This window comes from Seriola aureovittata, chromosome 14 (genome assembly GCF_021018895.1).
Source record: "Seriola aureovittata isolate HTS-2021-v1 ecotype China chromosome 14, ASM2101889v1, whole genome shotgun sequence".
Lineage (NCBI taxonomy): Eukaryota > Metazoa > Chordata > Actinopteri > Carangiformes > Carangidae > Seriola > Seriola aureovittata.
This window is the reverse complement of record NC_079377.1, coordinates 23,204,569-23,219,986: the sequence shown is the minus strand read 5'-3', so window position 1 is coordinate 23,219,986 and position 15,418 is coordinate 23,204,569. Positions and strand designations below refer to the sequence as shown.

General features: G+C 39.0%; 2 protein-coding genes and 1 long non-coding RNA gene across 7 annotated transcripts in view; 1 reads left to right on the top strand and 2 right to left on the bottom strand.

The window, feature by feature from the left end:
* The window catches only part of nckap1 (NCK-associated protein 1), a 33,640-nt gene extending 30,657 nt beyond the window's left edge, over window positions 1-2,983 (bottom strand). For 3 of the 4 annotated variants that reach the window (XM_056395951.1, XM_056395952.1, XM_056395954.1), the window contains exon 1: window positions 2,654-2,983. In XM_056395951.1, coding sequence (XP_056251926.1) covers window positions 2,654-2,761 — 108 coding nt within the window. In that variant the 5' untranslated portion in view covers window positions 2,762-2,983. The remainder of the gene's footprint in view (window positions 1-2,653) is intronic. The other variant, XM_056395955.1, reaches the window with a different exon arrangement.
* Window positions 1,905-15,083, top strand: LOC130181619 (dual specificity protein phosphatase 19-like). 2 transcript variants are annotated; one of them, XM_056395957.1, is made up of 5 exons: window positions 1,905-2,018; window positions 4,326-4,572; window positions 8,381-8,427; window positions 10,189-10,341; window positions 14,637-15,083. In XM_056395957.1, exons 2-5 carry the CDS (start codon window positions 4,344-4,346, stop codon window positions 14,817-14,819), a joined length of 612 nt encoding a protein of 203 aa, XP_056251932.1. In that variant the 5' UTR covers window positions 1,905-2,018; window positions 4,326-4,343; the 3' UTR covers window positions 14,820-15,083. The 2 variants fall into 2 exon arrangements, with proteins under 2 accessions (XP_056251932.1, XP_056251931.1); XM_056395956.1 differs by lacking the exon at window positions 1,905-2,018 and adding an exon at window positions 3,410-3,580.
* On the bottom strand, window positions 6,598-10,178 carry LOC130181621 (uncharacterized). The gene is made up of 3 exons (XR_008829608.1): window positions 9,736-10,178; window positions 9,209-9,300; window positions 6,598-8,412 (listed from the first exon to the last, which is right to left on the bottom strand). It is a non-coding gene; the product is annotated as an uncharacterized LOC130181621 (long non-coding RNA).
* Window positions 15,084-15,418: the final 335 nt, after the last annotated feature.

Genomic DNA, 15,418 nt, shown 5'->3' with positions numbered 1-15,418 from the left:
AAGAAAGCTTAAAAAAAACCAAAAAAAAACCAAAAAAAAAAACACATATGAACAGCATTTCAGGGTGGATATGTTGAGAAGCCTTATGGTGACGCAGATCAGGATAGATATGAAGATGATGGGACAGACAGAAAGAAAAAGGAAGGAAGGAAGGAGGAAAGGAAGGGCGTATTAAGAAGAGTAATCAGCAGCATAATCTCTATGATCTGACTGTTTATACTGTCTTATAACTTCTACTGAGAATAAAAACAAATATGTTGATAACAGCAGGTAAAAAGTTAACATGTATACTATGTTGTTTTTCTGCTTATATCTCGCAATTTTAATTGAGAATCAAATTATCTGATGATAACAGAATCGAGGTGCCTTCAGAGCACCAACATAACTCCTACTGCTTTAGAAATAACTGCTACACTCAAATGCCAATAAATAGGAAACACTGTGGGCTTTCAGAGAGTTTAACTTCTACTCTGTATTCTCTCAAACTCTGGTAGGATATGACTGACCTCTTTCACTCACTCCCTCTTTTTGTAAGTCATCATACACACCCAAGCACAAAGGCTCGTCGCACACAAACAGACCCAGTACTCTTTTCCTCCCACACACAAATCATTAGTGTAACATTTGAGCAACACATATAAGAGTAACATTAATAAATATATTTTTGTTATATTTTAAAATCACTGTGTCTATTGTTATTATGTGTGAAATGAGTATCTAAGTTATTCTAAGTATTTGTGGTGAAGCAATTAGTTAATCAATCAATTCCCTAATTAACTGACCAAGTCCATCATGGGTTCCACTTTTCATCAGCTAAAACTATTTATCACTTATCAAATAAAGTGACAAAACCCCTGCTAGATATATCCAGGGTGTGCAAATTAAAACGTGCCCCTGTTTTTCTCCGGTTTTATGATTGTTGGTCAGTTTTTAGTCATGATATTGAATTCTAATACCAGTGGTGGAAGAAGTATTCAGATCTTCTACTCAAGTAAAAATACCAATAGAATGTAAAAAAAAAAAAAAAAAAAAACTTAATTACAAGTAAAACTCCAGCATTTAAAAAAGTAAGAGTACAAGAGTATTATCAGCTAAATGTACTTAAAGTATCAAAAGTAAAAGTACTCATTCTGCTGTAAAATGTCCCCTGTGACTGATATACTGGTATATGTGACATTATTAGCTATTACTGATGCAAATGTCTACCGCTGTAGTTGGTTGACATGGACATACATTTAACTATTTTACATACATACAAGTAGCTAGTTTAGTCTGGTGTTTTCATCCTAGGAGTCAGGCCCCTAAAAAGGGTCAGAAGATAAATGTGAGGGATTGTGAGAAGATTAATAAGAAAGAAAAGAAGAGAAAACAAAGTTCTCATACACAATTTTGTATAAATATTTATTTTCTGTCAAATTAAATTTTAAGTGAAATATTGGACAATTTAACCTCATAGGGCCTCTGTTATTTAAATAAAAGGATTTAAGAAGCTGAAAGATGAATTGTCTTTTGGTGGAACTGCTAATAATTCACAGACATCAGAAACATGACAAGGGGCCCCCAACCAGACACTGTTTTACCTTTGTAAATCACAGCTTTATCTTTTTAATTTTATTAATTTGTCATATGCTTTTTATGTAAAGCCTTTTGTGTACATACAGAATTTCCCTCTAAAATATTATGGAGTCAAAGTATAAAATAAGACAAAATAGAAATAGTCAAGTAAAGCACAAGTACCTCAATATATTACTTAAGTAGAGTACTTGAGTAAATGTACTTTGTTACTTTCCACCACTGCTGATAACTTATAATGGATATTTGTTTGTATATTAGACCAGTGGCTAAAGTTAGTGATTAATCGAATAAAGGACAAATTAACCGACAATTAAATGCCTCTACTTTCGCTTTATATTGTAATAATTGAGGAGCAGGCTAAGTGTAGCTAGCTGCAAGTTTGACCAAGAAAAAGAAAAAACAAAGTTAGGTTGTATACAATTTACTGTTCAGAGCTAATAGTCGTAAGTATCAGGCTGTGGTTGTATTCGTGGTTTGGTGTTTTGGTGTGTTGGTGTATTCGTGGAGCAGAGACGACGCCCGACTGGTAGCTTTAGCCAGCAGCCGCCGCCATTAACGGCAGCAGACGGTAGCTAGCAGCTACTAACGCCACTGCAGGCCTGAAGGTTTCAGGAGCTTAATTTGACAGCTTCAGCTTTGGCTATGGTTTCTGTTTAACACACATTTGCCATACGGTTCACAACAAGCGTATACGTGTGTTTTTAATCCAACCGAAAATCAGTTTACATTGTAAAACCAATGGGCAACTTTACCGCAAGCTAACCGATAGCTTGTGGCTAACAGTGCCCACATCCTGCTTCCAGGGGAAAACATTTAGGATAATTTAGGTGTCTACAAACGCGTATTTACCTGTTTAAATTATATTATTAACAGCGGATAATACAGAAAATGTCAGAGATAATTATTCTAGACGTCAGAGTACAGTCGGCGCTAGCTAATCAAGCATTCATACGGTCTTACTAGCGTTAATACTGACAGTCGTTTGGGATGCAGGTGCAGATACTATCCATTTATCTGATGGATCTGTTAACAGTCCTGTGTGGTTAATGAGGATAAAACTGTGCGTGTGTGTGCGAACCTTTTTGATATTGTAAACACGGGTCAACATCCCGATGCCTCTGTCGTTGAGGATGGTGAGTTTTTCTGCCAGTTTCTGCTGGCTGGGCTGGATCACTCCCCGAGACATCTTCTCGCTGTTCGGTTAAATCTCCGATTCAATCCAGGAAAAAAAATAAATATCACAGCTCTCCCGCAGCCTCTAGTTCCGAAGGGAAGGAAAAAAAGAAGCAGTGATTGGTGTAGTTATTAGATTTCGCCCATGTTCAGCTACTCAGGGATAGCGGCTTCCTGTACTCCACCCCACCGTCTCCCTGCCTGTTTTTTCGGTCACAGGGATGAGGAGTTGTCCTGGTTTTCACAACGAGGCTGGCTCCCGCTGCGTTCAGGGGTCCCACGTTAATAGTAAAATCCCAGATTCTGATTCTTAATTAGAGTCAAATAAGAACCCAAATGTACATCATAACCTATTTCTGATTTAGGTTAAATCAGAATCTGATTTGGAAACCGGGTCAATCAGAATCTGATTCTTGATCAGGCTCAAACAGAATCTCATGCTGAATTAGAGTCGAATCAGAATCTGATTCTAATGTTCAAATCAGAATCTGATTCTGAGTTGGGGTCAAATCAGAATCTGATTCTGATTCAGAGTAAATCAGAATCAGCTTTTTTTGGTATGTGAATTAATAAATAAATAAATGAAAATATAATGAACGCGGATGATTTACTATTTTACTCAGAGTCCCCGAACGCATCATGTTGTTGACGCAGCTTCCGACTCAGCTGTTGGGTCAATGTTGAAGCTTTTATTGTCGCTGCGGTGGTTGTCACTGTTTCTCATACAGTTTAATCCTGAAATAAAAACGCACGCAGGAGTTACGTACGATTGTATGCTGTGTAGACTGAAAGCTCCGACGGATTTTGCTTGAATTCAAATCATTTAGACCAGGTGGGTTTACGAAGCAGGAAAACTAAAATGACAAGAATCAGCCATTATCAGCGGTGGAAAACGTGCTCAGTAAAAGTAGTAATACCACAAAAGTAAAAAGAAAACGTAAAAGCAGGATCGACCACTCAGAAATATGTACATTATATTAGTGGATTGTAATTAATGATGCGTTAATGTGTACATTACTTTAATATTACAGCTGGTAAAGATGAAGCTACTATTTAATTACTTTACACACTGCTGGGTAGCTATAATCGTCATCATAATCCATTTGTTGATGATGGATGTAGTGCAGTAAAAAGTAAAATATTTACCTCTGAAATGTTGAGGACTAGTAGTAGCCTATAAAGTAATACAAAGGTATAAATACTTCAAAATTGCACTTAGTTACAGTACCTGGGTAAACCTTCCTCCAGTGGCCACTATGTTAAAAACTTTCATGGCCACTTTTCAATGCAAATTTTCCCTCTTTTTTACATTGGTTAGTTAAGAGTAAATGCACCAAAAGGTAAAGTTTACCCACTTAGGTTCACCTTTTAGGTTGTCATCAAACTGTGTACCATGAAAGTGTTGTCAAGAAAACAGTGTTGAATTCTTAGAAATTACCGTTCCACTGAAAGAGACAAAAGTTAGTTTGGTATGTTTTGGTGGTTGTTTTATTTTATTTACCTCTTCATGACTGGATATAAATGAAGCCTCCTGGTTTCTGTGTGTCTAACCTCATGCTTCCCGCTGTGGGCTTCAGGTTGTTTCAGCTGCTGTGATGCATTCGCTGGCTCAGGAGATCCACGGATTCTCCAGAAACCGTCTGAAGAAGCAGTGCACGCATGTTACCACGGTGACAGGCAGGAAGCTGCTGGAGAGGAGGAGTGACGGAGGAGAGGGAGCGGTGGAGCAGGTGGAAGAGCTGGAGGAGGGAAGTGGATGTGGATTTGTAGAAGATAAAAGTCTGGACCTTCAAGTTGGTGTCGTTAGACCCTTTCTGCTGCTGGGTAACTGTTTCTACTACTACATCTACTACTACTACTACTACTACTACTACTACTACTACTAGTGTATTGTACTAATACTGCCATGAAGGGGGGTGTTGCAGGGAGAAAACAAGTCAGTTTTAACGGACCTGGAGGTTTCAATGCATCCATTTTGCATCACTTTTTCCACCTTTGACAAAGTTAACCCCACTCCTGGTCCCATGTAATGTTTCTCATTTAATCCTCTGAGGTCGACAGATGTTTCAATTAATATCTTTGCAATGATAGCGCGCAGAAATATTGTTTGAATGTTGTTAAAATCTGCAAACTCTCCACTTTCTGTTTCAAATTCTTGCGAGATTGTATATGACTCATAGCTGGAGCTAGAAGGCCTCGAGGCAGGCCTCTAAAATATGGTTATAATCTTGATTTAAAGTCGCCGTAATTACGAGTACTTGTAAGTATCTGTGATAAAACACTCAAAACTCGAGGTTCACTTGTTAGCTTTTAACAGAGCTTTGGTCTCATGATAATAATCGTATATTGACCAACATTACTACTTCTACTACTGCTGCTCCTATTCTGCCACGACTTCCAGCTAACCATAATAATAATAATAATAATAATAATAAGTCTCCAATAGTGTTTAATTTGAACTAACTTTCACCCTTGAAGCCCATTTTACACAGACAGATGTTGTGACATGCTAATGGCCGCACAGTGTCAGTTTCAGTTGGAAAGCCTCAGTGGAGCTTGTGAGGTGTTAAGTTTCCAGACAATATTAGTTTCATAGCGCCTCAGTCCTCAGAGGCACCGGGTCACGGTTGTGGTCCTAATGATAAATAAATAAATAAATTCCTAATAACGAATAAATCAGTGTCATAGTTTAAATTCGTCTCAGGGAGCGTGGTGTTCCTGCAGTGCAGCAGGAGGACGCCGCCTGACAACCCCTCACGTCAGCGTGTATCCGTCCTGCTGAAGTGTCCTTGGGCCTGACATTGAATCCCCTCGCAGCTCCGGGGTGCCGTTCACTTCTGTAGCTAACGCCGCCCTTTGACCTCCCTCCTGGAGAGAATCAAGGGGAGAATTTCTCAGCGGAGATCAATGAAATATTACATCTGCTAGACTCAACAGAGGTGACTCATTTTCCACACAGTGCTTCACTTCGGCTGTAACAGCATCAAACCGCTGTACGGGCTAATCAATCACTGGAACAGCTCCACCTTTTCTTTAGGTGTCTTGCACCACGTCCATGGTGACTTGCTATGACACATTATGGGATCAGCTCTTTGAGAGGTTTGCATTAAACTACCTTTTCCTGACAAGCTTCTCCAATACTGTTTGGGAATGCCTCCTGTTTTTTGTCCTTTAGTCCGAGCCCATTTCAGGGAATCGCTCAACTCGGCAAGCAGCATTTTATCTGATGCTCTTGTCACAGTTGTTATATCATGTGTATATGCCCTGTGAGACGAGACTGGAGTGAGAGCAATATAGTGTGATTTAAATATCTCTTGTATATACAGCATAATATTCTGCCATTCTTTGGTAAATTCCAGCTGTGATTATTATTTTGACGTGCACACTGATATGATCAGCACCGGCATCACAGATTAATATAAACCAGACTGATAGACTGAGCTGTTCACAGCGGAATTTATGAATGACTAAACTTAATAACTTAATAAAGCATATTGTCACTGTCCAATGAAAACCATGTCTCTGAAATGTCAACTTGTTTTCAAGGAATAATTAAACATTGTCACTCCCATGTCTGTAGAGCAAATATGAAGCTACAGCCAGGAGACACTTTCCAGTCTTGCTAAGTCATGCTAAGCTAAGCTAACCAGCTTATTTTACCATACAGATATAATCGTGGGAGCAATCTTTTCATCCTGGTAGGAAAAGCCTCTATAAACAGCGGATCTTGTTCTGTGCATGTAACAATAAAGTCTTTCTTTTTAGATAATTCAGTCAATTTTAGAAGAAGTTTCTTTCACCTGATCTGAAAACCTACAGTAGGTGGAACCCACAGGAAAATTCAATCAAGGCACTAAAAAGCCAAATGTTAACAGATGTATAGTTTTATTTCTAAATATAGAATTTAAAGAATATTTGCGATTGAAAAAAAAAAGAAAGATACGGCTTCTCTTGTTTAACTGAATTTGGTCCCGTGTCTTACTTGTATTTAAAATATCCTGGCATTCTTGCGTCATTTCACAGATGTGTCAGTTTAAATCTTTCCCCTTGACACTGATGAGGCCTATGTGCCGGAGCTGGCTTATTTCCAAAGACGCTCTATCCTTTGGATTTAGATTTACGTCTGAACCCCATGAATTTGGCATTATGTGAAAGTGGCTTGGCTAAAGCAAAGAGTGCGTATTTCCTACGTTTGAAGGCGGTGAGCTGCTGCGGAGTATCCACTGTGGAAATCTGGAGGAAGCCCCGCGATCATACCCTGTTTCCTGCCCATATGTCTCTTTCACATAATTATCCAGCTCCTGCTATTGAAAGCTACCGCTGCTCTCTTCATGAGGAGTTATTTGACAAATTGAAAGGGACTGTTGCTCGTTCTGTTTTAACTGTCTCCTTCAATGATTATCTGCTTTTCTCAACTGGCACAGTCATTCAGGCCGACTTGCTGCACAGTCCTCTCATTTTATTTCCTCCATTAGTCTTTGACCTGCTGCAACAGTCATTCCAACTCTTGCTGTTATGAAGGCTGTTGTCATAAAAGACGCCTTTGCTCCCTCTTTTCATGAAAATCATCTTCTCTGCAGCTGTAGATAATATTGGATGTTTATTTCAGCAGTTTTTTTTTTTAAAAGCCTTTCGTCTTGTGCTACTATACAAATCATTTGATTCCTCTTTCTGCTTTTTTTTCTGTAACTTTAAGCCATTTTCTTGTTGGTTTCTGCTGACTGATATCTCCCCTCCTTGGTGTTGCAGACAGGGTTTCCTTCCTAAGTGATATAGGTGCTGATATCTTGCGGATTTTGCTTTCGGCTGCTGAAGTTTCACACCACTATACTGACTGCTTTATTTTTTGGGGCATTACTTTCTGTCTTTTTTTTTTTTTTGCTCTTATTATGACAGATGCAGTGAGAGAGATAGGAAAGACATCGCATGCAGCAAAGGGCCCGGGCTGGATTTGATCTCAGCTTCCAGGGAGCCCCCGAATTGACTGTCTTAACAAATCTGTATTTACAGTGTCAGATTGTTCTCTTTATAAGGCACTGATTGTTCCCTGGTTTAGAGTTAGAGAAAACTTTAATGTCCCCAAAGTGAAATTTGTCTTGGGCACAGTGCTACAGTCCGTTTTCACATGAAGTAGAATAAAAACATCACAGAAACACAAACAATTTGACACAAAGCTAGACAGTTGCTTTACACAAAACATCCCAAAAACATGAGGAAACATCTAAGCTCTACATTTCACCCTGACAACACAACACCACACCACAATGACATATAAATGAATATTTATAATATATTTATAGTATTTGTTTATATCGGAATCATTTGTTTTGTTCAACCAACAGTCTGAAATGATATTTAAAAAAATACAGAAACACAGTTAATCCAAACATTTTAGAAGCTGGAACAAGAGAATATTTGGCATTTTGGTTTGATAAATGATTAATTGATTAACAACATTTTTTTCACAAGGCCAGCAGCACTGCCATCATCGTGGTAACACTGACACTACTGTGCAGATGAATGAAGTATATTAAGTGGAAAATGTTGTTTCTCATGTAAAGGAAGCTTTTCCTAAATAGTAAAATCTTGCCCTCCTGTCCGTCTCCTCATCACGTCGTCTCTGTCTTTGCAGCTTCTCAGGATGCAGCCCACGACATTGACACCCTGCAGAGACATAAGGTCAGTACAGAGGGATCAATAGAGCGGGCGTGCCCTTGCCTCGCTGCGATCGTATGTGTAGTGACATGAGATTAGAGGCGGCCACGTAGGTGTGCCTTCCTGCGGGTCAGCAACAAACCAGCCAGCAGCCAGAGGGGCTTCATGACTCATGCAGTGACAGTTTAGCTCAGTAGAGGGAGTAAATGATTACAGTAAGTCTCAGCGCTGCTTCTCCACATCAGAGAAATGTGACTACTCCTCTCTGCAGTGGCTGCTCCCGGGCACGAGCATATTGCTGCCTGTGCAGTCTCCGGATGATGAATTGGAGAGATTACAAATATCTTCACTTCCTGTTTCTGGGATGAAACCTTGACTGTCTAATAACCGCACCGAGCAGACGTTTTCAGGTAGCTGTTAAAGCTCAGGAGACTTGACAGCAGGCCCAAAGGACACTTTATAAAAACCAGCTCTTGCTAGTGAAATATTTACAAAGATTTAATGGTATCGGACTGAAATGGCCTCAATAGCAAAGGTGTACTTTGTGAGGAAATTAAATCCCTAATCAAGACAGTCAGTGCAGTCAATGAAGACGTTTACATGCACATTAGTATCCCAGCTGTGAGGTTTTATTTAGGTTTTATCATATATGGGATACAGTGTTTAAAACCTGGTTATTCATCTCCCTGTTTGCATGATTCTTCTATTATCCAGGTTTCTGATCATCTGCATCAGTGCTAGTTTGAGTTTGACTCTTCCACACGTTAAACACATCATATACACATTTCTGTGTCGGCTGACTTACCTCCTCGAGTTGAGGATAAACCCACTTTGGTTTCTGGCTGTCTGAACTCTGCTGCATTTGCCACTCCGCTGGATTTAACTTCTCAATCTAATCTTTAGTAATGGATGAAAAGAGCAACAAAAAAAAAAAAGCATCATCTGCAATGCGGAAGTCAAGACATATACACTTTTTATTTCAGAGAGATTTTCCACAAGCGTAATCGTGACTAGGAAACTGGTGTACATGAAAACATGTTCAATTAGAGATGAAATATGTTGTATACCATCCTGTCTTCTTATTAAAGAGAAAAGCTGCTGTCATTTTACATTTTTATAATTATAAATCTTTAAAAACAGCTCACAAATACACAGTATAGTGTTTTTTAAAGGTGCCATTGTAGTTTTAAGTAAACGTTGCTCAAACATTAGGAAATGGTGCATTTGTTGGGGTCTATTTTCAGTGGTGGATTAATACAAATTTGGTTCTCTGGTGAGTGAATCCGGGGGACAGGGCAGCACATGTCACCCGGTGCAACAGTGCGGTTGTACCTGTTAATACAGCAGGATCGATTCGTCGTTGGTTAAATGTTACAAACAAAGGCAGGACACGAGTACGATGCTGAGATGCAGAGGAGGAGAGAACTAAATTTAAGTGAGAGTAGACAGATACTGCATAATGAATAGGAGCCATCTGTCTTCTTTCTCGTTTTTCCTCCTCTCCCTCTTTTCCTCCCTCTCGCTCACTCTTCATCTCTCTTCCCCCCCATCTTGCCTGTCAACCTTCTTTTTTCTCCCTCGCTCCGTCTTTTTGTCCTCACTCTCACATTCAGGTTGTGTCATGTCATCGATATGGCTGACAGACAGAGTACATCTCGCTCCCTCTCTCTCTGTCTCTCCTGCTGACGCGAAAACAGCATTTAAAACAAGTCAATTCTCAAGGGTCATCTGCTCAAGGAGTTTCACGTGTCAACCCTCCTCTCCTTTTGTCTTTGTATGTGTCAGGTGTCTCATGTGTTAAATGTGGCCTATGGAGTCAATAACCTGTTCCCAGATCAGCTGGCGTATAAGACGCTCCAGATCCTGGACCTCCCGGACACCGACATCACTTCATATCTTGGGGAATGCAGCTCCTTCATTGATCAGGCTCGAGAACAGGTACACACACACACACACACACACACACACACACACACGATTAGCATCTGATCATCTCATTGACAGCTGACAGACGTGTAGACAGTATTTAAATCATTCACTTGAAGTAGAAACGTAATGTGAAATACTCCTTACAAGTAGATTCTTGGATTCTACATTTTGGGAAATGTGCTTATCCGCTAAATTAGCTTGCAACTGGTCCTGGCCAAGAAATAGTTCAGCACATAAACCCCCATAACACTTCAAATTGTTGTTTTGACATATCGGTTTTTGTACAGACAAACAAACAGGATACAACACATTATTTATAGAGCTTTAGAGTTGCTGGCAGGTGGATTTTGTGGCCTTTGGAGAGAGCTGCAGGCTAGCTGTTTGTAGCGGCGTCTATGCTAAACTAAGCCGATCAGCTGCTGGCTGTCGCTTCATATTTACCATACAGACACGAGAGTGGTTCATCTTGTCATCTAACTCTCTGCAAGAGAGCGAATAAACGAGGTTCCCAAAATTTGAAATGATTCCTTTAAGTCAGAATGATCACTATTATCAGCCAAGTGTAACTAAAACTTTCAAATTAAAGGTCACTGTCAGTGTTATGTGTTTATGCAGTCTGCATATATTTGGATTAATATACATAATTCTGATGCTTTTAATGGCCTTTTAATGTTGTAGTTTGTCAAAGTGATTTTAGCTTCTTGCTAACTATTGCTGAATATTTTAATTAACCCTCTGAGGTTGATGACATCTTTGCGATCATACACCATAGAAATATTAAATATTAAAATAGTAAACATTCTGTAGACTCTCCACTTTCCTTGACATATTCTTACGAGATCATACGCGACTCATAGCCTCTAAAATTTAAAGTATTGTGACAGACAACACTACGACTAATTTATTATCCATTTATCTACTATCATACTCACATGTTGCACCATTTTATGAACCTACAGACTCTCTTAAACCCATTTCAAGCACCAAAACAAATAATCCACAACAGTAAAGATAAATATATAAAAAAATATTTGAAGTAAAAAAAACTAGGCTTCAATCTTCCAGCGTTCGGGCCAAATTATCTCTTTGCACAGTGCTGTATGACAAACATGGCCTCATTATAGAGAGAGCTGAGACTGCTCTGCAAATGGTGATATAAAACACTTGGGTATCATGTTATATGCAAGTAAACCTTTAAAAGCTGAATTTAAGAAATAATGTAGAAATCGAGGAAATGCCCTTAGACCTAACTGCATTACACTGCATCATATTTTATGATTATTATAGGTTTTCCAAAATGCTAATTTGACAAGTAACTAGTAAATACAGCCATCAGATAAATGCAGGGGGTTAAAAATAAACAATATTTCCATCTGAAATGTGGTGAAGTAGGAGTATGAACCAGCATGCAACTGATTTATCCAAGTGAAGTACAAATATCTTCAAGTTCTACTTCTACTAAATGTTCTTAGTCATTTTCCATTACTGGCAGACGCAGACACATAAATATAAGACGCAGACAAACACCCACGATAGAGTTTCATGGTTTTACCTGGTAAAAAATGCATCAAATCTGTTTAAACATTTCTGGAACTACTCTCTCTCAGGAGGCTCCCGCAGCCTGAAAATTCCTCCTTTTACATCTGCCGGCTAATTTAACATGTCAGTGTGCACACACAGCTATTCTGCTACCTGACTGTGATGCATTTACACACATCTAGCAGTCAGTTATCTGTAACTCAGCACAAAGGCAAGGTGGGTGGTCAGAATACCTATTAAAAGACCACGCTGGGGTCATTTCATGTTGAAAGTCAAAATGTTCTCTGCTTACACTTTAGTTTTTCCCTCACGTGCTGGATGCAATACTTTCTAAAGAGATTATTTCCTGGCATTTCTTCCTGTGTGTGTGTGTGTGTGTGTGTGTGTGTGTGTGTGTGTGTGTGTGTGTATGTGTGTGTGCGTCTGGAGATTGACCGTAAGCAGAACATAATGTGATGTGAGCACTGATATGAAAACACTCAACTCGAGCGCAATGAAATAACAGCAAAACAAGAAACTCTGACAAAACCAAATTAAGTCTCCATGTTTGCTGTGATGGATTATCTAGCTCAGGCAATTTTCAGTCTGTAGAAGTTTTATATTTTGTTTTTGTTTTTTTTGTTTTTTTTTCTATAAGAAGGAAAACAAGACCTGATATGTAACCGTGCTGACTGCAGACGCCAGCACAAATATAGCAAAGCAGCAGAGAAACCTCTTTGATTGATAGAAACTTATAAAAGACTGATATCATTTTCTGTATGTGATTCAATTATATCTCATATATCTCGAAAAGGGAAGCAGTGATGAACATGTCAGTTCCAGCATCCAAAGCGCTGTATGTGTGTTGAGCCAATTTCAATCTTCTGTCCCTCAATGGGCGCTGATTGACATATAAAATCATGTATAAAAATCATGTAAAATTACAGTTTCTGTTCCGCTCCATTTCAGCCTGAGAAAGAGACTGTACTCTGTGATGGGGAGGCTCCATGTTGAATAAAAGAGACAAATGTGTCAATATGCCGAGCTTCAGCGCCGAGCCGTGGGCCTGCACGCATTGTCTAAAGATGTGGCTGGAATTTAAAAAATTTCCAGCCAGGCACTCTAGGCAGTAAAATAATTACATCCACATTAATATTAATCATATCACAAAATTTTGACATGCACAAACACACAGGCGCGCAGCCACAGACACAGACAGATTTATTCTTGCTCTACACGCTCTGTCTAATGCTGCTTTCAAGGATGTTGGAAAGTCGGAAATTGCAGATTTTCAAGAGGAAAAAGACGGTGAAATGACTCTTGAGGCCTTGAATTCTTGACCTGATGTCATGTCAACAAAGCTAACGCCACACTCATTAAAAAACATTGATGTTATCTGCCCTTGTGCATAATTTAATGTTCAGAAATGCTCTGAAACTCATGCTACAACCACATTACTGTGGAGTTCAGTAGAATTTTGTTTGCGTTTTCAAGTATTTCTCTCTGTAGAAAGTAGTCTCTATGACTACTGTTCACAGTGAGGTCTGTGGATTATCTACAGTAACCATGGCATTGCTTCTGGCAGAGACTTTTTGAACACAACAAATGAAAATCCTTTTACCTCCGTTTTATTGGAGTGGCAGCAGAAATCTCAGCAGATAAAATTGTACAACTGGGACTAGAAAAATTGGGGTTTTTTTGTAATTGCACTTTTAATCTGGTAAACCCTTGTGTGGTAAACGGCTAAAGCTGTTAGTTTGCTGTTAATCTCATACCTCATAACAGGTTAATTAAAATTAACCATATTATTTAGTTGCAGCATAGCTTAGGGAACATAATTTTAAGATCAGACAAATCCATGTTTCTTCTCTTTTCCCAGCATGACTAGATTACAGAACCGTTCTCTTTTATGACATGTCACATCCGAATGGGAGAAGAAATCAGCTTCTGACTTGTAATTCCAAATTGCAGATATCCAGAATTTCTGACACCAACACTATGTTCCAATATGTGAAAGGAACTACAGATATGTCAAGAAACTGTTGCCTGAATGGCTGCAAATGCACCAACACCAGCAGTTAAAGGTCTCATATAGTCTAAAGGTAGATGTCTATGTGTAGTTTGATTATAGATCAGGTCTAGGTTCTATTTTAATACTGTGAAAGTATCAAAGACTCAGTCCGCAGAGAAAATGCAAACAGCCTGTATTCAGAAACTGAGCCTTAAAACGAGTCAGCAGGACATCTGTAACTTTGTGATGTCACAACAAACAAGTCACCACCCTCAGACATGCCCCAAGCCTCGCCCACCTGGACCCACCATTCAGCCTTGCAGGATTTGGTTTCTCTGAGTGTTTTTACCTGAAATCTGCTATATTTATATTGGATCACTCAGCAAACAGTCAACCAATCAGAAGAGAGGCTCAGAGCCTCCTCTCTTCTGATTGGCTCATCGACCTGTTGTTACTAAAGCTCCAGAGAGAAGCCTGAGAGAGGAGATGTAAAACTACATTGAGATGGTTTTTGGTTATTAAAACCAAAAATATATCTTATTATGGATCAACACTAATAATGAAACACAGGAAACTATGGACCTTAAAATCAAAATAAAATCCAATATTAACATTCATACAATGAATTCAGGTCATTTTATAGGAGCTGTACACTGTTTGTTTTGGATCTTGTTTCACTCGGCAATAAACTGATACAAATACGTAACACAACAAAAACAGCTAATTTAGGCCGTTTATCTGTAAGTACAAGGTCAGTCATTTTCTCTCTCCATAGGGTGGTGTGGTGCTGGTCCACTGTAACGCTGGCGTGTCACGCTCTTCCTCCATTGCCATTGGCTACCTGATGCTGAGGGAGGCGCTATCGTTTGATGACGCATACAGCCAGGTGAAGTCGGTGAGGCCCTCAATTCGCCCCAACCCCGGCTTCTACCAGCAACTACAGAACTACAAACCATAAAGGACTACAAATCCAATTTTCAGATTAAAAGCACAGTCGTAAAGGACTGTAACACCCAGCTCTTAGTGTCCTGCCAAACACTGGAGAGCCTTAGGCCTTAAATTCTTTTTGATGGTTTGAGATTGTGATATTGATGTTGTTGAAATCGAGAAGAGCATTGAAGGATTTCTTTCTTATTTTTTATGTGAAATCATTTTTCTGTATCATTGCAATTTGCTTTATTTATTGCCAATAAAGACTTTACATTGTCTTATGCCAAATTCCCTCAAATGTGCTGAGTGTGTTATTTTTAACCTTCTGTATCTTTTCTCAAAAATACAGTTATTGAGTGAATAACTCGAATTAAAGCTGTTAACAAACTGATTTCTTATTAGATTTGTTAATTTTGGGGGCACTTATTTTCTTTGCAGTATAGATTGTTTTCTAATTTAAGACATGCCAGTTTTCCTGAGGTTCAGACTCTCTTTCTTTCTCAACTATACAAACAGCTACACAATCAATTATAATGATTGCCCCTCACTGCTGCATTGTCTCTATCAATTTCACAACTTTGCAAAGTTGATGCGCTAACCTGGCTGCCTTGGAATAATTAGTTTGTA

Excerpts from the sequence above, each read along its gene's own strand:
- LOC130181619 (XM_056395957.1), top strand. The coding sequence starts at position 4,344 with ATGCATTCGCTGGCTCAGGAGATCCACGGATTCTCCAGAAACCGTCTG. Across the intron at positions 4,573-8,380 it reads TAGACCCTTTCTGCTGCTGG|CTTCTCAGGATGCAGCCCAC; the intron begins GTAACTGTTTCT and ends CTGTCTTTGCAG. Across the intron at positions 10,342-14,636 it reads TTGATCAGGCTCGAGAACAG|GGTGGTGTGGTGCTGGTCCA; the intron begins GTACACACACAC and ends CTCTCTCCATAG.